This window comes from Porites lutea, chromosome 10 (genome assembly GCF_958299795.1).
Source record: "Porites lutea chromosome 10, jaPorLute2.1, whole genome shotgun sequence".
Classification (NCBI taxonomy): domain Eukaryota; kingdom Metazoa; phylum Cnidaria; class Anthozoa; order Scleractinia; family Poritidae; genus Porites; species Porites lutea.
The window spans coordinates 15,351,182-15,374,804 of record NC_133210.1 but is presented as its reverse complement, the minus strand read 5'-3'; the positions used below and the strand labels follow the sequence as shown (position 1 = coordinate 15,374,804).

Sequence of the window (23,623 nt, the reverse complement as noted above, 5' to 3'; positions counted from 1 at the left end):
CCTTCAAGGCTACGCATTTAAAGATACCTTTTTCGTACCAACAGCTAAAATTTCAGAGGTTGAACTAACAGTGATGATGTGTCAAGAAAAACATGTAGCGCTGTAAGCGCGCGAGCTTCTTAACATTCAATATTTTGATGACGATTTGCATATTTAAGAACGATTAGATCGATCGGCAAGGATCGTGATCATAAGAAAACCAGCATTATATGAAGCATAGTTTTCATTCTAATCGATCGAAAGCGGAAAATTTCTCTCCACAAATATAAATACGCATTTTAAAGTATTCAATAACAGGACTAAAGACGGCAAAATAACGACAACGTACACAGAATATTTGAGTATTTGATCTTGTTAAAAATTTTAGCAAGATTCCGGAACCTATGCCATGTTGCGGTGTGTATTATTAATAAGGTGGACCTGGCGAAAAAAGAAGAGTATAAAATGCACTCGAAGGACGGCTTGGAAAATAGTTCCTAATGTTTACAGTGATCAGCGATTTTAGCACCAACTGAACGGCGAAAAACTCAGTGGTTAAGATCAAAAAGCCCGTGGGAAAGCAGAGACAGCTGCCTGCAGAGTACGGCGATCGTGATGGGAAGACGACCAGAAGGGAGACTGAAAATCAGTTCTGAGCAATCGGAGAGACCTTATGGAAACGAGCCTCAAACAAGCCTACATGTAGCTTGGAGTGTGATTGAGCTTACAATCACCGTACAATTGTAGCTGAAAGGGTTTGTAAACGATGTGCAACGACTTGTAATAAAAATATGTATATTAATAATGATCCGTATTAAAATTTTTTTTTAAAAAAATGACGTTCACTATTAAAAGTGAAACCGGCAACAAAATTAGTGAAATAGTTAACTTAGGACAACAGCTTATGCAACATAAGGGTTCGCAGCAAGGGCGCTTAGCTGCGCAACATTGTCAATAAGAAAATGAAATACTGCCGTCTGACCGTAAAAGGAAAGCCGAGTATCTTTATGATGTGGTACCGCAGTATCCTGAACAAACTTTATATCAATGCTGTTTGTGATGCTTTACGAGATGGTTCCAACTGAATTTGATCGTTCAAGAAAAACACGCGATGATTCAATGGCAGTACGTTCCCGTTACCTTTTTCATAATCCCTAAAACGTCGCACTATCTTCTAAGTACGTGGGTGAAAGAAGCCAAAAGGGCGATCATTCCTATGAAAGTTTCTGTGGAATACCTCCACGTGTTTCTTTTTAATAAGCTATACAAGGTTGTTCTATTTTTAAACTCTGTGGATAGAATCGTTTAGAGTGGCTATTCAAAGAAAAACTGTTGTTCAGGGCCTGAATAACACCTTCAGGGTTATATTTATAAGTATTTCTTTTTGCAGTACTTTCTCTCAAAGATTTCTGTTCATGGATGGACTCATACAAGGTCTGCACATTCAAATGAAAACTACATCCGTGAAGAAGGGCTCTCAATGTCGCCAATGTCGCTATTTTCATCTCTAATTGTCTCATATTTTCTGGTTTTGACCTTGAACAATTGTATAAGCGTGACGCCCACCGGACCCAAAATATTTGTCTGTTACAAACCGCTTTATAAACTGTGGCACGTACAAATATGAAAGTCATAAACGTAACTATAGATTCCGCGATTCTTTGTGAAATATACTGCAACGTACATCACAGCTTGACTAGCCACAGAGTTTTGACATTGCGTCTAAGTTAAGAAGTAGGGTGATTTCCTTATTTTCTAGTAATTTTCAAGAGAGGCTTTACGTAATGATAATTAGTGTCTAATCTCTACGCGCAATGTACTAGTAGTCATGAGAGTAGAGGATACATGTAAAATCACAAAAGCAGGATAAAACAAAAATCTTAAGAGTACACAGACGATACAGTACTACTTGAACCTTAGGCAATAATACAACATTATTAAAAACATCCCGTACATAACAAAATGACCACAACAAAAAGCGACTCCTTAGTTTTACGAATTCAACGACTAAATCGCATGCAGGAGCTGCAGCAATCGTACGGCATCCAATACCTTAAATATCACGTAGTTTTTCGTTAAGGGCTCCCCTTTGAAAAGTATTTCTGCTAGTTAAGGAAACCAGAGGCTTCAGATCTTTAAAAAGTTAACTGATTAACGGTCAAAAGGGAAGATAGAAAGGAATAAGAACTTAACAACATAAAAAAGTATCCCCAGATCTTAAATCACGTTCACGTTTTAACAAACAGACTTCTGTGATGCCTTGATCATTTTTAGAACTATAAAGAAATCACTTTGTTGTGCAAACGTTTACTCTCACTGCTGGTGAAAGAACAACTATCTATACTGCGGGGTCTTTTTCTGTTTGTCAGTGGCACAGCTGCTTAGGACAAAACATAACAAGAGATCTGATTATTAGCGCAGCGCCACAGAACTACAGGAAGCTCGTGGGCGCTAGGGACTATGGTCATGTGACAAACATCCTGCGTACTGCTAGGACTTGAATGTCAATAGGCGGTATACTCGCAATAATGTACATGAGATGGTGAATTTTACGCCCCTGTGCACAAGGGCAGGAGTTTGTATTTTCAGGACTTTTAACCTCTGGCTGCAGAGGGGTTTTCCTATTAAACGAAGAACGATTCAAAGAAAACTTGCAGTGATACTTTATAGTGCATGATTTAACATCTCGCTTCCAACAGTGGCCAAAATTCACCACACATCTTACATTACATTTCATTTTTCCCAAATGTTGAGAAACTGATACTACTAATGAAAGACACCTTAACTGGGAAGAGGTTTCGAGTGAACGCTCGCAACATAGGTTAATGTCAACTGCACCCACTAAAGCGAGAGAATTACCTTGAACAGCACAAAAGACGTACGCCTGTGCTACAAGAAAGCACTACCAGAGATGGACGATTCGGTCAGTTGCGATGGGTACACCATAGGATTTGTTACACAGACTCGAAAGTTAGAACTACTTCGTACAACATAATCAATGGCACGCCAGGAAATTTCTATCAGGAGTTCAATTTGAATGACAACACTCAAGGACATAATCCAGGAACTTAAAAGACACGTCACATTGACTGGCTCTGGAAAAGAGACTACCCGAAATTTTAAACTGCTTGATTCTTGATACAGTCAACTTGCAGTGTAGCTGGAAAATACGGTAGCACGGAGCGTATATAAGTACTTGCAATCTGCTTTCTCCTTAACTTTCTGCCTGTACTTCGGATCCAAAATGGCACTAATTATTCCTGGAAAAGTAACTAATGGTGTTCATAATGTCATGTTACAACAATTTAACGCCACAGTTATTCCGAGTTCAATAAAGTACGGATTGGCTAAAGGCTTCCAAACTGGTATACCGACCAAACGATTCGTAGGCTTCTAGTGTATTGTGAGTTCTATCCTTGGCTGGAATAAAACACTTATCAGAATGCACGATGTAAGACGATTAACAGTCACAACTAAGAACTGAAAAGTCATGAATCACGAAGAACAACTTGTCAAACAGAGCAGGTAAGATCATCCCTGGCTGCAGAACAATCTTTTGACAGATCACTCAAATTGGCAAATGTGGCTCTATGTAGTTTTTCTACGTTACTTCTACGTTACCAAATTCAGCTCTTGAACAACTCTAAACTAAAATATCTGTAAATGCTTTATTAGGTGTTGTCCGATGCGCAGATATTCTTCTAGATTAGGCTAAAACCTATCGTGTTGCCCGGATGGCGAGCGCGAAGAGCTCTGATTCTCCACCGATTACTGAACAGTCGAACAAGATGGTGGACAACCAGAAGAAATGTCTGGTGCCGTGCAAGACAAATGGACATAAACAACACCGCACTATAATCAGCTGCTACAAGTGACACAGCTACTGAAATGATGAATATTTATAAACGAAATATATCTTTTGCAACAGTTTATTGAATTCTCATAGTCGCGTTAGATCACTATCAATTCGCCCGAAGAACCTTTCCTCATCAGGCCACGTTCGATTTGAGGAACAACTCGATAATTTTGCTTGAGGTATGTTCTTAACGTGAGCATTAACATGCTGAAGTTTGATATATTCGTGCGTAAAAGCTACTAGAGTTACTCAAGCATCAGAGAAGCAGCAATTCGTTGTAGAGTTCTGCCACGAGTACAGAGCAGTATCTCTGGGTCAAGAGGTTGAGCCGAGTCCGCATCTTTAATTACTTCTCTGTAGAAAGGGTGTGCACATGATATGCAAAAATGTTCTGCTAATTCATGATGCGCCAAAGAAAGGCACACAATTCAAATGAATACTGAACGTCTACGGGCCATCACTATACAAGAAAAACCCGTAGCACGCTCTACGACCTGCGCGAAGCGTATCAGGCGTGAGTTTCGCTTTCGTTTTGGAAGTAAGCTAGGTTTCACGCGTTTCCTGGCTGCGAATTTTAAAACGAAGCGTATGCCCATGGTCTTACACGCGAAATGCGTATAACAGACACCCATATCACATGTATACGTCGAGGAATTTACTAGAGAGCGAAGGTACATGACTTCACTGCCTGGCGGTGCGCGCGTTTTACGCCAAGCAAGATTCTTCCTTGTTTTGCAACCACAGCTACGTTACCTGATGAGGTGCATGTGATATCCACTGTGCGTTATCAGATGGTGCTTTATCCAAATCCCGTTCTTGTGCCCCGTTGGTACACCTTAGAAGAAACAAACAACAAGTATTTATCACGGACACGAGGTTCAGTCGAGATGGTCCGCGATCGAAAGTGCTATGAACAAACAGAGATTATCCTTACAGGGATTGCTCTTTTCCTTGAACGGATGAAGCATCGGCCTTGCTCGGCAAACCAAGAACATCCCAAAGATTTCGATCGCACTCATCAGCCATTGCTAAACGGTATAAAACTCCACAACCGAAACCATGACTCAAAGAGCAATTACGACAACAGAGGGGTCATGTCTCGGTTGATCGCTTGCTCCATTCCTTGGCGTGACGTCATGGCAGATTGTAAGAATTTCCATGTTGATCTTGGCTTTGAATACAACCAAAATGAGAATTTAACTCTCTCAGAGAAATTCAGCACGTTCTAGAGGGAATAAAAAAACTGTCAACACTTAAAAATGACTTAATAATTAGACTAAATAGTCAAAAGATCAATGAAGGAAGAAAAACTTTAACATTCTTTTTCACAAGGGAAATAAATTCTGTTTACACAGAACAGTTAGTTTGAGCCCGCAGTACTAGTCATCTCGTGACCGATCTACAAGATGGCGGATAGGAGCATTCTGTGCTTGGTCCTTCTTTTCGTTTCAACAGGTAAAATGCGGGAAAGTAAATTGCTAGATTTTGCGCTGTTAGTTGAAGTAAATAGTTTAATAGTTTTTCTACCATATTCAAAGCTTTTTATTGCCATCATTCATCATCTTTCTCGCGAAGTGGATCGTAAATTTTCGTCTTGTCGTTTGTGTCATCAAATGGCTTCGTATTTCCTCATATTTCTGTAAAAACAACAGCAACATTTGATAAGCAAGCGTGTTATTTATCACGTAGCTTGCTACGATTTTTGAAACAGGAAGTTAAATTACACTAGTAGGGTTTTTTTTCCGTATGAACCCGCTTTTCACGTAGTAACGTTAAAACTAAACTATCGGAACTATCCCACATGCTTGTTCCTATTTTACATCCATAGCCTCAAGTTTATTAACTAATGGAAAGGAGAGCTTGCTTATACAGGAGGCTGAAAAGGTGAGTGAAACTTTTAGCTTCTTGGTTTCCAATAACTTGACGTCGCTAGAACATACCTTAGATAACTAAGTTAACGTATGCCTACTATAACACACCGTCATAATTGTCTTCGTCCGTTTCTGAGTTCCACGACCAGCATCGAAGAGCGTAAAATTGTAAATATGCTATAATTTTGTTTATTTTGACATCTTTTAGCTTTAGCTTTAGCCTCTTGGTTTCCAATAACTTGACGTCTCAAGAACATACCTCAGACAACTAAGTTAACGTATGCGTACTATAACACACCGTCATAATTGTCTTCGTCCGTTTCTGAGTTCCACGACCAGCATCGAAGAGCGTAAAATTGTAAATATGCTATAATTTTGTTATTTTGACACCACTCTGTCGGTCTGCAGGACCCAGTTTTATTCAATTTCCTATACAATGTGATCGATCTCATCCCGTGCGCCGCGATGCTTTCAAGCTGTTTTTTCGTCTTTTGTGTTTTTATTTCGTCAAACTTTCGTTCTATTCTAGGGGCAGTTGTTGAAAAACTCCCCCTCGTCTTGATAAACTTGTTGCCTTTTTGGCCTCCTTAAATCATAACGTAGGACGAATGAAAGAATGAAGTATTGTGCTTGAGAGGACAACAGAAGTGTTTCCTAACACTGTATTTTATTCATTGACGTGTACCATACATGTACATGTGTTGTATCTGTTCACAAATAGCATTAAGAAAGAATCAAAGATTTGAAAGGCATCAGAGGTCTGTGTCAAAGACTGTGTTTGTTCCATGACATAAAAATGCACAGTGCAGTTTTTTCGAGTTCAGCAAAATTGTGGAGTATACCCTGTTAATGGCAAGCAATAAACCTGGATTTAGTTTTTATCTGCCAAGTTTTAAGTTGTTTTATTAATAGTCGTTACACAGCTCAAGGGTCATGATTTCATTCCACCACATTGCTCTTTTTCTGTGTCACAATCTCAGTGTTATAAACTCAGCACTGTGAGGGGGGACACCTCACTAAAGGAGGTGTCCTTATTTGGCCCATCCAGTTAAGTATCAACTATTGTGTGACTGCAACTGAACTCAGTACAGTGGAACCTCGATATAACAAACCTCTATGTAACAAAGTCCTCGGTATAACAAACAATTTTCTTTACTCCAGCAATAGTCAAATATATGAAAAAGAACCTCGCAATAAGGAAACCTCATTACAGCGAACAGATTTTGCCAGTCCCTTGGCCTTTTGTTATAGCGAGGTCCCACTATAGAGCTAGTCAAGTCTCTTCTTAGTCGGACAACTTAAGTTCCAAGCATCAAGTTTCAAAAGCATTTACACAGAAAACTTTGATAGTACACAGTACAAGTACCATGTTTATTCCTATTCTTGACATCCTTGTGCGATTAATTTTTACAAATGTACTTTTCAACTGAATGCCTTTTCAGTAGACCTTTTCACATTTTTTTTTTTCAACTTTTGACATGGACAAGTTAGGGAAAATTTGTCGACTCTACTGGAAAGACGGCCTTAATATTAGTAAAACTGCCAAATTTTAAAGTGATACGTCTCAAGCAAGCAAAGGTGTAGCTCCGCAAAGTTGCGAAAATTTACAAACATTTGTATGGTGGGGGGCAAGTTTGTGCCCCACCATACAAACATCTGTAGAATTTCGTGACTTTGAGGAGCTTTATCTTTGTTAGGTTTCAACAAATCATTTTCAAACTAGGCAATTCTACTAATCTTAAGGCGCTCTTTTCATTGGTGTCAACGGATTTTGCTTAACTTGTCCATGTCAAAAGTTGGAAAAACCATGAAAAGTTGTATTTTAGTCAGTGATATTTCATACAGACAAAACAATCTAAAGTTCATGTGCAAGTAACAGAACAACTTACATGTACAGTGTAGATGAGCTTAGTTGATAATTCTTTTGGTTCTCTTCAAGTTTATGTCCCAAATATTATTAGTATTAAGATACTTCTTACTTTCTCTACCCAAGTTATTTGAAACCATTGTTCCATGACTTGAGGTATCAAACTGCCAATCCCAACATTGTTTCTTAAAGCATGTTAGCATGTTACATTCAGAGCTTTTTATATGTCAGTTTCATAACATAACTATATACAAAGTTTTGGTCACTGTGATACATGTACTATTCAATGCTTCCAATGAAACTTGATGGAAATGTTTTAAGTTTTATGTTGAAAAGAGTTAAGAATAAAAAGCAAAAAATGGTACGATGTGAAAGTTCAGAAAGAGGCCTCTTTTACATTTAAATAGTGGTACCACAGATTTCTTCACTGTTTAGGAGAAGACACTTCACTTTATAATAGACCTTGACTGCATTCTTGTAAAACAAAGGCATCAAGTCGAGGCTCAGGTGGACTAAATACAGTGATTTGTATGAAATAATCCACCAGAGCCTCGCCTTCATTTTTTCATGTTTGCTCACTGGAGCGGAATGCGGGAAAGGTCCATTGACTTCTGGAATGGGAAAATTAAAGACATAAAGACATTGGTCATTGGATTTCTTTGAGCACCTAGTTTGATGCAGTCTTGATGCTGAAACGTTTTGGCCAGTTTCAGCTGATTTACCATCATATAACAATGATGGATGGTGTTGGAACGAGATGCATGATCTGTTTTAATATTGGTCTTTAGGGTTTACGTATTGGTCATTGGATCTCTTTGAACCCCTTGTTTGATTATGTTGGATGTTTTTGGGTGATGTTGGATCAGGTTTGAATTTGCTGAAACATTTATGCCCGGTGTCAAAAGATTAAACATCATTTGGCAATGACGAATGGTGTTCAAACAACAAACATGATCAGTGGTCTCTAGGGTTTGCAAATACAGATGTAGACACAATGCTGGTGCTATCATGACAGTGGTCTTTACACCTGTGAAAAAGTGCCATTAGAGGGCATTTTTTTGCCACAGTTTCACCTTAAACTTCACTAAATAACAAATAAATATCCAAGTCTCACTGTTTAATGTTTTATCTATCCTGTCTACTACCATACAATATTTCAACACTTCTTGGGAATGCCATCTTGTCTAGGGAGAAAAACAAGACTTTACCTTTTTCTTACCATAGAAACAAGAAATGAACTTTTTATCAAAATTATGCGGGACACCCGTTCTATGAGCCTACAAATGGCAAAAATTTCTTCCTTTTCTTTAAATGTTTAGTTAGTTTGTTCCACCTGTTTGCTATGTTTTTTTACTTGATAAAGAGCCTTGAATAGAAGGATGTTGCAGTCTGAAAATGAGGGCCTTTTTTAAAATACCTTTGCCATAATAATAAAAAATAATAAAATATTTATATAGCGCTTATACGTTTCAGTGCTAAGCGCTTTACAATGCTTCAAAAAGGTCTAAATAAAAAATAAAAATCATAAAATCATTACATAAATATATATATATATATATACATAGTCACAAAAATACAAAATAAAAAACCTAAGATAGTTCATAAACTCGTTTATCTTCATGCATCAATCCTTAGACTGCGAGCAGTCTCTCTTTTTCTTTAGATTTAGTGAGGGGAGTGTGTGCGACCGCCTTCAGTCATGCACGCGTTCATTTACGAGCCTCGCGCGTTTTGCTCGATGGGCCAAAAGAAAGATGGAGTGCACGTAGTCTAATCAATCCTTTCAATACCCAGTGTCACAGAGAGTGTGGTCTTTGCTTTGAGATCAGTGTAACTTACATGTAACCTGAAAAACGAATCAGAAGAGACATGTTAGAGCAACATAATACGTACATATACCATGTACCTTGTTTAATCTCAAATTTAAAGTAGCTTAAGATAAGCTAGTATGTTCGAGTTAGATTTATAGTTCCAAATACTTCTAAAATTGTGAAATTATAGCGTTCTAAAATTGTAAACTACTGAAAAGAGGTATACTGTAGAATCTTGCACTTGAAATCAGGAAAATCAGTAGCTCTGAAAGAATCTGGAATAGAGTTCCATAGTTTTAAAGCCATGTATGACAAGGAGTGCAGACCATAAGTATTAGTTTTCGGAGACGTTAGAGACAAAACATTATTACCATTTACATTTAGTAATGATGATGTTTGTCACGTGTATAACTTTGTACTTAATTGGTTTTCTCTTCCCAACTAAGGCGGGCAATCTTTTATTTCAATTACCGAGGTTGTCCCTCAAAAAAGAAAGTTCTTTTGGCCATAAAAATACTTCATTAAAAAAGCTTGGCCAATATTCAGCTATTTTGGCATCGTGCCTAGTCCAAGAACGCATATATCTTACACTGGGATTAAGTAGGCTTGATTTTAGTTACTGTTAAAAATTGTTACAGTTAAGAATTATTTCTCCTGTATTGTCCTTTTTTTAGCCAAGCCCTGATAATTCCAAGTTGATCATTGCTCACAGTCCAAGCTATGTTACATTTTTGCCGAATGCTGGTACCATTGCCGCTGATGAAGTCTCGAATGTTATTGCCCTCGCCCTCGGCTTTTCCTCGACAAAGGTATGTCAGCGCATGCGCTAAGATCCCAGGATGACCACGGCGGCAAAAACGTGGCCCATCTTCGGTGTAAAAACCTGTGAAACTCACGAGTGACGTGAAACAATGAATACAAAGAGGCCACTGAGAAGTCAACACATTAGAGAAAAGGAAAATAATAGCTAGAAAACAAAGAAAAACTTGACAGGTTTTTACACCGAGGTAAACCCGAAAACGTCGCCCAAAAGATGAGTATGCGTTCGTGCGATTATTCCATGTAGGTGACCTCTCCTGAAAGTAAATTTCTAAGAACCATATGGAAGTTTAGAAAAAGAAAGAAAATTTTGTCGCCGCTTGTTCAGGTCCTTCATAAAACGTGAAATTAGGCGTTTTCAGGCAGTAGTCGCGCAGTGACTGCCAAGAAATGTACGAAAAAATGTGATACCCGTGCAATAGCGTTGTTTTGCTTATCAAAGCTGTTGGTTTGTTTTCGTTTTGTTTTGCGGTCGCCATCGTTGAATCTTAAGGACCCTATTACCGACTCCACCATACTACCGTATTTATTCGATCAACCGCTCTGGGCGCTTAATAAATTTTTGGACCTTGAGAGTGGGCGCTTATTCAAGGTGGGCGCTTATTCGAGGCTGGGCGCTTATTAAATTTTCACCATTTTCAGCAAGTTTAGTATGTTTATTTTGCAACAAAACAATAAATGCTAATTAAAAAAACGCGAAGAAGTAACAAAGCAAGGTTTCTGTAAAATACTCTGAAGAAAACTCCGTCCTCGGGGAAGTCTCTTATTAGTACTTATTCAATTTTGGGGGGTGGGGTGGGGGTGGGCGCTTATTTAAGTTTGATTGGGAGGAGGAGGGGGTGGGCGTGGGCATGGGCGCTTATTCGAGGCTGGGCGCTTATTAACTTTTTCTGCCTTTAGGATGGGCGCTTATTCGAGGTGGGCGCTAATTCGAGGTTGGGCGCTTATTCGAATAAATACGGTAGTTCTTCTCCTCAGTAGGTTCCTTATGTACAGGTTAAATATCTTCATTTGTCACGCAATTATTTTTTCATGTTGGGTGGAGCTGCGTGACAATTACGCTTGCCATTTGTTGTTAACTGTTTAGAAAGTGAAGAGGGTTGTTTTCTAGGCTCGATTTCCGCCGTTCCCCGAGTTCCTTCTTTGATTCTTCCCGTGAGAGCTCAGTTTCTCGAACAGCGGCTGGTTATCGAGCCTACAATCGCCAAATGAGTTGACACACTTCGCCCGAAAGGGGCTTTTTGACGTCTCCTGACTTCGAAAAGGGAAAATATAGCCTTTCCTCCCCCATCCTCTCCATGCAACTTTAATTTTGTGTTATCGGAAACATAGCAATCGTATGACCATCTGCGCTTTTTCTGTTTGCTGTATCCTCTCGGTTTAGAATCAAGTGCATGGCAAACGGCAAACGTCAAATTGGTAACTTCTCAAATGAGGAAATGACCAGATATAAACTGTTCAAAATAATTCTTATGGATGAATCTGGCATGAAACTACTCATATCATTTTAAAAATCACTTAAGGACTCCCAAAGAGGAAACTTGGTTTCACGATGCAAATTGACCTGAGCCGTTTTCTGTTAACGTGATTGTAAATATATTTTCTTACCGGGGTAGTGTAAACTTCCGCTTATATAAAGCCCTGGGCTTATACATCTTCGTAAGGGGTTTTAGGAGGGGTTATAAACGAAGGGGATTACAACCGGAATAGAAAAAGCGCTTGGAAACAAGCTATAGCAGTGCTGACCAAAATACGTTTTGCATTTACTAGTTGTTAATTAAGCTTCAAAGCGTCACACCGTCGGTTGCATCTAAGCGTGGACACGAGACAAAAAGCATGTTCTAATAGGGAGCAAGACATGGCATGTCTTGCCCGGGGACCCCCGGGGTGTTTTGCCGCCAGACATTTACATGTGTGTATGTATGTATGTATGTTTGAAGTTTGACGGCCGTTAAAGCAAACTGTCGCGCCAAAGGTAAGTTGTTTATATGTTTTTGATCAGCGCGTTCCGCTCATGTTACATTTTTCTCAACCTTCAGGCATATTTCTAAGAATTGTTGCAAAGAATATTTTGTTGAGCGAAAACAAATCAAGCCGACAACAGCCGCCTACTCCAAACTTCGAATGTTTGGCAGCAAAACATGTCATGTTTGCACGCAATTAGAACATGTTTTTTTCTCACGTGTACACGCTTAGATGCAACCGACGGTAAAAAATCGAATTCATTTCTGTACATTTGGAGCGGGCTATATATCCTGGGGGGTTATAATCGGATGCATTTTTTTGTTTACGGGTAGATAAGCCCATAACTGAGGGGGGGGGGGGTGCTTTTAAGTGGGGAAGCTTATAAGCCGTAGCTTACTGTATTCATGTTGGGGTGGTAGCATTTAACTGTGAATGTAACGCGCTTCTCTCTGCTGGCGCGTTCACAAGTTTGATAGCAAATGCAGGTTTGCCGACGCGCCATAACTTTTTCTTTTCTTAAAGGAACTAAACTGGGCTGGCTTGTTAGCAGGAGATCTTTTCCGCCGTCCAAAGGCGAATGTTCTGATCACTGTGGATGGGATTACGAAAGGTAACGAGAAAACTTCCTCCATCGTATATTTTTTTCTTGTATTTCTTTCATTCTAGTTAGATTTCTGTATTGGATAACCAGTAACTAAAAGCATGAGGCAGATGACTTCTCGAATTGCGGGTATTTCGTAGACTTATGACAATTATCGACAGCAATTTATTAAGGATATATAGGGCCGTTTAAACAGGCGATTGTATCGCGCGATTTGTTCCGCAACAAGCTTGGCGATTTTCACCGCGATCGTAGCGCAATCTGTCGCTGATTCTGTGGAAAGTGATATTTTTTTTAGTAGCGAAATTATGAGGGACGGAGTTTGCTGTTTTCATGCAAAAGTTGCCCAGAGGTTGCGTCATCGACTGTTCGGCGACTTGGCTGCGATTAATCGCGTGCAAATCGCCCACTCTTTATTCACGCGATCTGGGGGTGCAGCCAAAACCATTCTTTTGTGTGTCAAATCCGGTGGAATAATCGCCGCCGTAAACTGACCTCGCAACATTATTTCTCGTTCCACCTGCAGTTGAACTGCACTTTTTTTTAGTATAAATTGGAACATTGTTCTTTTTTATGAGGCAGGTAACCTGTGGAATTGCTAGTTTTAACTTACATTATATGAGCAATTCTCTATACGATTTAAGCGCGCTTATGAAACGTTGCGGGGCTGGATGAGTTTCAGCTGAGGGCTGAAAAAGTGACAAGCTTTTACTCTATTGTTTCTTTCTTTCTTTTTGTGTTTTAGATGACGAATTTGATCTACCTGGAAGAGTATCTGCCTACCCCGTCCAGGAGGTGAGCAGTGAAATAGATGAACAGTTCACTTTTTTGTTATTACTTTAAACTCTTATCCTCTTCAAATCTAACTTTTTTCCTCACTCTGTAGTCTGAAGATGCCTCGAGTTTGGCTGCAATTTTATCAACATCGAGTGTCACGCAAGAAAACCTACCAACACGCGTGACAGGTGCTTTTGGTGGCAAATCGCTGACGGTTTCTGTCTCTGGCAGTGAACTGGTAAGATTCAAAGTTTGTTTACTTGCATCTCCACGTACACCTTGGAGGGTCTAACTTTGAGTAGACTCGATTTTCCACCCCCGACCATGTACAGTTATAGCTATACTATTAGGATAGAGCTTAAAAGGAAATAACACTAACTACATCAGTGGATTCAGATCTTTAGGGAGCTTTAGCAACGACGACGGCGACGGCAAGAAGGACGTCAGAAAAACAATAGGTTTATTGAGCAAAAACACAACTTTGCACGTGCCTCATGCTTTTTTGTACATTTATTTGCCGTCACTGCACGACTACGACGGACGTGAAAATGCCTAATTTTACCTTTTATGGAGGACGAAAACAAGCGACTACAAATTTTTCTTTCTCTTTCTAAACTTGAGTAAGGTCCCCAAGAAACCAACTCCGTGACATTCGCCGACATTTGACATTTTCATCAATTTGGAATAAACGCGAAAAAAAATTGAAAAACGCGGATTCATTTTAATAGTGACGTTTTCACTGCCGTTGTCGTCGTCGATGCTAAAAGTCCCTTTTAGGTAAGTGGGGGTGGCGCCGTCGACGTTTCGACCACGTGCTCGAACTAAGTTCCATTTCCCGTGGATTTCACCCCATTTTTAATCAGTTAACTCGAACTCGGATAACTCGAATTCCCGCTAACTCGAACTAAATTTCCTTTCCGTTTATAAAAATAGGGCCATTTATACGAGGAAAAATAAGACGCGAACTTTCCGTATAAACGGCACATTTCGTCTAAAATAAGACGCGGCTTAGCTAAGACGCGTCTTATTAGATAAGACATGCTCGTATAAATGGTACAGTTCGCGTCTTATATAAGACGCGTCTAATTTTCCTCGTATAAATGGCCCTAATGTCACTGAAGTCTACCCCTATAACTGGAATTCTGGTTCTTTTAACTCCACTCGCAGTTACCCTTCCATTAACTCTTGTTGATGTAATCGGTAAAAACACTTACTAACACTACAGCAATTTGATTTTAATTGGTTGGACGAACAGATTACGTTTAATCATGTTACCGTTTCAGAGTGAAATAAGTTAAAGTTGCACTGTACAATACACTGAGGGGCTGAAAAATCATTAACTATCATTTGTCAACATGGCAAATTGAATATTCAATGAATCGATCTGTATAAGTCGAACTGTTTTTCGTTTTCCTTCAGAGTTCGAGTTAGAGGGGTTCTACTATATTATATTAATGACATAGTGGTGGTTTACGCATTTCGAACCTTTTAATACTTGCGACTCGGTGGATTTCGACATTAGGATTGTTGCATGTAGTTTTAGAAGCTGTTCCCTGTAAACCAGGCAGAGGTACTGTATTGAAATTATTGTGTTCTTTCAGTTGGCAGCTGCCGGTCACGCTTCTGGTGCCAACAGCCACACCTTATTTTGGAATCAGGCAGAGGACAAATTTAAGCAAGTAGACGGCGATTTGAAGGGACTGACAGACCTTACCACTGCTAAAGAGGAGGTGACAGAGATAAAGCCTGTTTTAGATATTCAAGTTGTGTGACGTAAAATGGAATTTTAAAATGATCTGAAAAAAGTCAGCATTTTGATGACCATCATAATATCAATCGTCTTATTCGCGTAAATTATTTTATTTGCAGATTAAATACATGTATACATAACATAACAAGATGGAAACAATAAGACACAAAGTCCCCTACAAAGTTAAACTACATAAAACCAACCCCCCCCCCCCCCCCCCCCCAATTAGGCATAAGAAAGAGGGGAAAACTATCTAGCCAGAACCTTACCCACATTTGAAAAATTAAGTACAAGAATGAATTATAAGAAGAAAATGATCCACATATCAGACACACCAAATTTAACAAGGGCATAACGCTAAAGAAGTAGCCTTATGACAGTTTGGGGCAAACAATCTTAGGTGATCTTATTTTGATCTTATGCGTTGTCTTAAAAGGGATACTGCCTATTTATCTCTACACTCTAGATCAATTTACAGGGTTAGCCTTTTGTGGGGTAGAGAGAATTTCGATAACACTCTGTCGTTTGGCTGGTAGCTTAGATTGACTTTGTCTATGCAATTGAGGGATTCCTTTTAGGGTGACTACTTCACTCCTGTCTGTTGTGGGCTGCATGAGCCGTTTGGATATGCATTTTGAAAAACTTATTTCAGTTTCCGTGTTGTTGTTTAGTTTGTCTGGTTGTTTGTTTAACGAAAGTAATTTCCATCATTTTTCAGATTTTAAAGAGGTTGGAGAAAGCTTATTTTGGAAAAGGTACTTGTTTCTGCGAAACTTTGCTGGGCTCTTTGCCCCTTGACGACCCTTTCGTAGTTAGTTGCGAGACAAGTTGCACGAGGCGACACCCGACGGAATAAGCATGTCTCGCAATGCTTGGTTCTATCTTGTGCAGCACCGCGTGCCATAACGAAAACGTGGCGAGACATGTTTATTTCAGTGAATGAAGTAGTAGGCAGTTTCTCCGGGCAACTTTGTTGCAAGACAAGTGGGAAAAAAATTGCCTAGTGTAGTGTAATGCCTAAATCCTTTCTATCTCACAAGCAACTCTGAAGATATATAATGTAGATGAGGATCTAGTTTTTGAGTCTTTGAACGAAATGCTGTGTTGTGACCATTCAAATGAAACCTCTTTGGTAGTACTTTCACATGGTGCTATTCATCCAGTACGAAGTTCTAACTTTTCAATCTGTGTTGAAAATCCCATAATGTTACCATTCAAATGATACCTTTTGAGCAGTACTCTCGCAAGGTACGGTTTGTTGAACAATATTTTTCAACATAAAATTTGAATATTCGGCAATCTTGGAAGTTCAAGGGTCAAATCTGGCCATTCATTTAGAGACGCCGCGTTACAGTCTTTTCAACAGAATTCAAGAATTCACATCATGGACTCTATCATTTTTTTTTTTTCGATCAGGCGTCAAGTTTTCTTCAGACACCAAAGAATTCACTGTCTCGATTCCTGGCAAAGGAAACGCTGTATTTAACATGGAGAAGAAGGTGAAAACATAAAAGCGATGTTAATGTTGTAATGACTCAAGTGAATGCTCTGGACTAACGATCCAATTCCCAGTGCGATCCCTTCTGCCCGAAAGTAATTTTAGTTTCTTGACTTTTCCGGAAATTTCAGAAAGATACGAATACTACATAGGTGATGCAAATTTCGAGTAAAAGCAGTCTTTGAAGGATAGGTTCACACTGCAGCACGGTGTAGCTATAATCAAATTTCGACCCTGCTCTCCATAGAGCCTCCAGGCAATTAAAGCAGTTGCAAATTAGCCCAAAAAAATAAGAAACATTGGTTAGAGCACTGCGCAGCGCTAACGCAGAGGCCATGGGTTTGAATCCCGTTGAAGTCCTGACATTTTCTTCGCGTTAATTTGCAATTGCTTAAATGAATTGTAATTACCACTGCAGCGATCATATCTTCATTGAAATTTGTATTTCCGCAGTTCTCATCATCATTCAAAGAACTTTTAGCACTAAAAGAGCCCCAATATCCACGAACATTTTCTCACAACTGATCTCCATACATTTCCTTAAGGAATTAGTTGGGAGAATTTGATAAAAGATCAAAGCATTTTCCCTTTGGTGATCATTTTATCAATTCTCATAACCTCTTCTCTTGATTGTGTATTGAAAATGTTGGGAGAAAATTGATGTTTGTCAGTCTTGGAACTAAGAGGGTTAATTAAGAGAGGGGTCGCATAAATGTACAAAGTTTAACCCTAAGCAGACACGCAAATTCCATTAAAAAAATTGTATCCTACGCTTATCTTAGAGGATACGTTTAGAATGTTTCTTTTTATCTTTTATTGTTTTGTTTTGTTAGGTTGTTGTTTTTGTTTCTTTCTTTTTTTTTTTTTGCTTCGTTTGTTTTTTTTTATATTCTCACTTAAAATTTTCTTTCTTTGTAGGAAGACTTCTTGCTCTTCGCTGAAATTGATGCTATCTTCCAGATAATAGAGAAGGTATTTGATGAGTGATTAAACATTTGTCTTGTTTTTTGTTATAGTACTTCGCATTATGACTGAGTCTTATTCTTTTTCTTGTTCATTTTCTTATTATTTTATTTTATTTGTATTTTTATTATTTTTTGCCTTTTCAGCTGAAATCTAACCCCAGCCTGGTACAAGATGGAATACCAGACATATATACCCTGAGTCTCTCTTCTGTGAAGGTAGGTTTTCATCACTGTAAAGAGTACTAAGAATCGTTAGTGTTGATTAGCTGTTTGTGCGGCAACACTGCACTGGTCACTGCATTGTGCATTTGAGTACCTGCTACAGGCAAAAATGTTAAAAACTGTTTTCTTTGTTCTCTTTTTAACATAAATTCTGTTATTCTAGTGCTTCCACCATATTTCAGTTGGTCGTTCCTTAGCTGGCTTTCTTAGCTAATCCACGTTTTTTTCTGTTTATCTGTAGATCCTTCGCCGTCGTTATGGTGACAAATCCTCTCAAGCAGAGGGAGCTGTTCATTTTCTCCAGGGCGTCATTCCAACGGTACACGTTGTTTTACCCTTTCACCCTCAAAAGTGGAAAAAGTCAAAAAATTATTCAACAAAATTTTCAAATTTCATGTAGTGAAATGCTGAAAAACAAAGAGTGCGGTGTGAACGTACTGCTGAAGAGGTTTCCTCACAGGCGGCCCAGACGTAGTATGTGTCACTGAATGAATATATTAATATTCACATGGACAAATTAATGCGATGAGTCGTCGAAACTCCCATGGACTAAAATAGTCTAAAAGTCAAAATATAACAAAACAAAGCTTAGATACCTTCAACTGAACGTATCCTTGTCTTTCCTGGCCGGTTTAAGTGGCATTTTGTTGAGTTTTGCAATTGTAGGTACTATCTACTAAAGAAGAATTAAAGGCTGGCTACAAAACAAACAGACCATCTCCACGCGCCTTCACACGAAGCGCTATAAATTCGAGAATAATCGACGAATCCGCTCCCAATAACCATCGGCTAATCTGCAGGTAACGTGTGCTCCTGCTTCTGGCTCGCTTGCTCCACAAAACCCATCGCAACTGCACAATAATTGCTCGCTCATCAACAACCACTGCTGACCTTTACCCTTCGATATGACCGCAAACGACTAGGTTTAATACGCGACGTGAATATTCAAGCTTAGCGACCGCGTTCGCGCAACGATGCAGCACTTGCTATGGGAGGGATGGTACCATTGCTTCCAGGTCAATCAATCGGGAAAATAATATTGAAGCCCTTGTAATTTTTAAAAAGATCCAATTTGCCCTAGGAGCACCGAACAGATACGAATCTTATAGCGGAGCTAAAAAAAATGAGCGGCAAAAAAAAAAGTGAACAAAAACATGTACCACATTTTCTCCATAAAAAGTGAAAACCAGGAAGTTTTCTGGACGTTTCACGTTGCAGTCATGCAAATCAACGGCAAGGAAATGTACAAGAAAGTGTGCTGCAATTAGACCTATTGTTGTTTTTCACAGTTCTGGTCAAGGGCATCCAACTTTTAATTTTTCACATTTCACTCAATGGGTTAGGCTATTTTTCGTAGAGAGTAAAATGAAATCCTAAAATTTTCGGATTAAAAAATGTGATGAAAGAAGGTATCTGAAAAATTATCTCCTTCGTAATACGTTAAATTGCATCTAACATTCTCGGGAAAATAATTCTGAATTCCTCGTAATTTCGAAAAGACTCAAGTTCCTCTAGAATGGCCGAACACTGAGGCCCTGTCCACACGAAGACGATTATATACGCAAACGCTAGTAAACGCAAACTTTTTTATGCGTTTAGGCCTTCCGTCCACACGAAGACGATGAAAACGCTCACCGTAAACGCATAAATTCGAAAACGCTCTCCAAAGTGGATAAATTTGAAAACGCCGTTTATGCGTCTTCGTGTGGACGGCCGTAAACGTATTCTCGGCTTGCACTGTCACGTAATGAAAAATAAAAATGCAAACCATTCAATACAGAAGGACTAGAATCTGGGAAATGAAAAAAGATAAATATACAAAAACCCTTGCCAAGAATCAGTTCTGTGAAATATTTCAAATGCGAGATATTGGGAAAAACGTTTTACCTAAATTTATAAAGCTTTGTATGGAAACGCCATGTTGGTGTTCCTTTCAGGAACACCAATATGGCCGCCGGATACCAACAGAAACATATGTTTTCGAGTTTTCCTACTAATGCGTGAATTCTTCGCTTGAGGAACTCATAAAGATCACAGTAATATTTATTCTGAGACAAGGAATGTTTAGATTGCAAAATCTCCCAAAATCGGTAATGTTTTTAACCCACATAAGAGCTTTCCCGGCCGCCAGCTAAATGCCGCGTCACGCAAAAGCCTGGAAATTCAAGCGTCCTCTCTCGCAAAACGAAGAACCCTTTCGAACCAAAAATTTGTTTATGTAAAGGTGTTTAGGTACTGTAATACCTCGTGAAAGTAGGAACTCAGAAGAATCGATAGTTTCTTAGTTTGATTTTAGGTGACGTCACGTGCAACCCAAGAATAACTGACGTCAGATGTCAGCGCCAGTCTCTTTTATCGAGTGCGTTTCCAAGATGGCGTACACACGAGTGTTGAGCTGTGTCATGCTTGCGCTTATTTCAATCATAATTGCGAGCATTCAATTGAATCATGCAATAATCAATATACAGGAAAACTACAAAAGAAGAAGACTAAACCTCTCAAGATTGTTATCCACAACTACAAGCACTTTTACTCGAGTAAAACGACTTAGATGCAGACGTGAGAGCAAAGAGAGAAGATTTTATTTCCAACTCAATTCTCGGTCACCGCCCAAATATCACTGAAATGCTTGGATAATGTTCATAATATAACGGCTTTTTATCAATTCTAAACGTTTTAAGAAGGTTTCAGGTTAACGAAAATGTATAAGCAGAATGTCGGCAACAATGTATTTAAGTTTTGTGCGTTTACGAGCGTTTTCGTGTGGACGGGTTAAAACGCTACGTAAACAATGATCGTTTTCGTGTGGACGGAGACAAAGATATGCGTTTACTAGCGTTTGCGTTTACAATCGTCTTCGTGTGGACGGGGCCTGAGATGCAAATTTTATAGCGCCACTTAGAATGTATTTCTATAGAGCTGAAAGTACTTTATTAAGAGCTACAAAAGTGTTTTCAATTGAAAGTATTTGAGGAAATAGTCGTTGGGTGGCCCTGTCTCCTTGCCTTCTCCGCTTAGCATTACACGATACATTTTATATTTAGTATGAGCAAACTATAAATCATTAGCTTCGCTTTTAGCCCTCCTGACTAAATTTATGTAAGCGCTGTTTAGAATGCATTTTTCGATCAAAAGTACTCTGGACAGCCTTAAATGTATTTTCAATGCATCTAGGGGGAAATCATCGTTGGGTGCCCCTGAGTTTTGAGAATAATAATGATAATGAAAAAAGATATCGCGCACATAAATTTTACTTTACGATATCTTCAGCTGTATCTTCTATTCAGCTGCATAGCGGGGGCCAGATTTTGCCTTTTTCCTGAGCGGAAAATTCTCGTCCTCCTTCACCAGTTTGGACAACATATTATGGAGTAAGACGTTGTTAATCTAAGCAAATAAGACTGGTAGAGTCAGGAACCTTTGCAAGCGGCTGGACGAACAATGTGACAGCAACTGAGACAGCGAACGTTAGAAGAATTCGAACTTGAAAACCAGGGCTGCCCTGTTGAAAACTTACGGACGGTCCCGCGATCGCCTTTTGTTTTCTGGTCAAAACTAACGCAGCGAACCTTCGGTCAGTTGATTGACCTAGAAGCAATAGTACCATCCCTCCCATAGCAAGTGCTGCATTGTTGCGCGAACGCGGTCGCTAAGCTTGAATATTCACGTCGCGTATTAAACCTGGTCGTTTGCGGTCATATCGAAGCGTAAAGGTCAACAGTGGTTGTTGATGAGCGAGCAATTATTGTGCAGTTGCGATGGGTTTTGTGGAGCAAGCGAGCCAGAAGCAGGAGCACACGTTACCTGCAGATTAGCCGATGGTTATTGGGAGCGGATTCGTCGATTATTCTCGAATTTATAGCGCTTCGTGTGAAGGCGCGTGGAGATGGTCTGTTTGTTTTGTAGCCAGCCTTTAATTCTTCTTTAGTGGATAGTACCTACAATTGCAAAACTCAACAAAATGGCACTTAAACCGGCCAGGAAAGACAAGGATACGTTTAGTTGAAGGTATCTAAGCTTTGTTTTGTTATATTTTGACTTTTAGACTATTTTAGTCCATGGTAGTTTCGACGACTCATCGCATTAATTTGTCCATGTGAATATTAATATATTCATTCAGTGACACATACCACGTCTGGGCCGCCTGTGGTTTCCTTTGAATGGTAATACCATAGGATTTCATCCACAGACTCAAAAGTTAGAACTACATACTAAATATATAGTACCAAGTGAAAGTACTGCTGAAGAGGTTTATTTGTCTCCGTTTCTGACTTAAGTTGAGAGAGTTAATACGTAACGGTGCTGATAGGAAGCAAGAGGTTTTTAGTATTTTATATTTTTGCCTCTGTAGATTGTAAAGGAATTCACTGATTTGTACAACGGAAATGTTCTGGTAGAAGTTCTGTCTTTGGAATGGAAAGGGTGAGTACCCCTCTAAATGACTTGTTCACACTCGCTTCATGTTTCGCGTATTCACACTTGACTTCACGTGTGTCCAATTTCATAAAAGAGGGCTCATACAAAGGCGTTTTTGAGCGGTGCACACCGTCAACCGGAAGTGACGCCTCTTTCCCTTGTAATGTGCCTTAACGCTACAAAATTTATGTTGCTAACGCTCCGGTACGACGCTCGACGTGTGTTTACGACTTGTAAAAGTTGTGCGCCGTTTCTGTTCATACCACGCCATACAGTGTGCTCTGAATTCCGTGCGACGTTGGCACACGACGTTTGAACCGGACCTCATACTTTAGTGCGAGTCTTAGTACTGTGTCGGGGACAAAAAGAGTAGTTAAATGACGTCATGGACGTGTTGTGGGAACAGGGTTATGCTGTGATCTTAGTACTAACATGCTCCCCTTTTTCTGGCCAGTGATCTTCATACTAAGTACCCCCAGGAGATGCATGTGGTTTATAATGAAATGCAGCCTTACTTGTCATCGCAGTCAGCCGATATGTTCCGTGATCAGCTTCCAGCTATCACTCTCAGACATGACTTGGTAAGTACACGGTGAATGAACAGGGAACCCACAAAAAGGAGGTAGAACTGTGAAAGTGGTTATGTCACGCTATTTGTTAGCATCAATTGGAGTGCCCAAATTAAAGGCCCGGTTTTGTTTTAGAAAAAGAAAATAGTAGCCCTTCTTCATCTTTATTTTACTTCTTTCTTAATAGAAATTTTTGTTTTGTAAAAATACTCGGAAATGAATAGTACTATTAAGATGTACCAATAGGTTTTATTTGAGTGGTAGCATGAACGAATTTTGTCCACAGACTGGAGTGATCTAATGAGACATCTAACATCTTTCTTTTTTCTTACAGGAGGACACTATGAAGGAATCCTTGTGTGAGGCGCTGCAGAATAAACTTCTCTCCGTTCAGTCTCCGTTACGGGTACGTGCTGAATTATTTTTTAAATATTTAAGTTTGATCTTGTTGACGATGATCGCCATGCAGAAGAATTTTCCTGGCTTTTGACGCTGTTTTGGAAAAGTGTACGTGTTTACACTGAGATGAAAGCTTCTATTATGCTGTACAAGGTGGTTCTTCTAACTTTGTCTGTGGATACGATGCTCAAATGTGACCATTCAAATGAAAGCTACCGAGCAGTACTTTTCTGTGTTACTATTTCTTGTGCTGTACAA

General features: G+C 39.3%; 2 protein-coding genes across 2 annotated transcripts in view; one reads left to right on the top strand and one right to left on the bottom strand.

Moving 5' to 3' along the window:
- LOC140950639 (uncharacterized) overlaps nt 1-5,090 on the bottom strand; it is a 34,666-nt gene extending 29,576 nt beyond the window's left edge. Inside the window, exons 1-2 of the mRNA XM_073399881.1 lie at nt 4,770-5,090; nt 4,589-4,670 (exon numbers count right to left, since the gene is read on the bottom strand). Coding sequence (XP_073255982.1) covers nt 4,589-4,670; nt 4,770-4,861 — 174 coding nt within the window. The 5' untranslated portion in view covers nt 4,862-5,090. The remainder of the gene's footprint in view (nt 1-4,588; nt 4,671-4,769) is intronic.
- A 105-nt stretch (nt 5,091-5,195) lies between these two features.
- The window catches only part of LOC140950640 (renin receptor-like), a 21,875-nt gene continuing 3,447 nt past the window's right edge, over nt 5,196-23,623 (top strand). Inside the window, exons 1-15 of the mRNA XM_073399882.1 lie at nt 5,196-5,290; nt 5,664-5,719; nt 10,059-10,193; nt 12,691-12,778; nt 13,515-13,564; nt 13,656-13,784; nt 15,148-15,276; nt 16,015-16,051; nt 16,713-16,795; nt 17,713-17,766; nt 17,904-17,975; nt 18,223-18,300; nt 22,333-22,403; nt 22,852-22,978; nt 23,301-23,372. Of these exons, the coding sequence (XP_073255983.1) occupies nt 5,242-5,290; nt 5,664-5,719; nt 10,059-10,193; nt 12,691-12,778; nt 13,515-13,564; nt 13,656-13,784; nt 15,148-15,276; nt 16,015-16,051; nt 16,713-16,795; nt 17,713-17,766; nt 17,904-17,975; nt 18,223-18,300; nt 22,333-22,403; nt 22,852-22,978; nt 23,301-23,372 (1,230 nt within the window). The 5' untranslated portion in view covers nt 5,196-5,241. The remainder of the gene's footprint in view (nt 5,291-5,663; nt 5,720-10,058; nt 10,194-12,690; nt 12,779-13,514; nt 13,565-13,655; nt 13,785-15,147; nt 15,277-16,014; nt 16,052-16,712; nt 16,796-17,712; nt 17,767-17,903; nt 17,976-18,222; nt 18,301-22,332; nt 22,404-22,851; nt 22,979-23,300; nt 23,373-23,623) is intronic.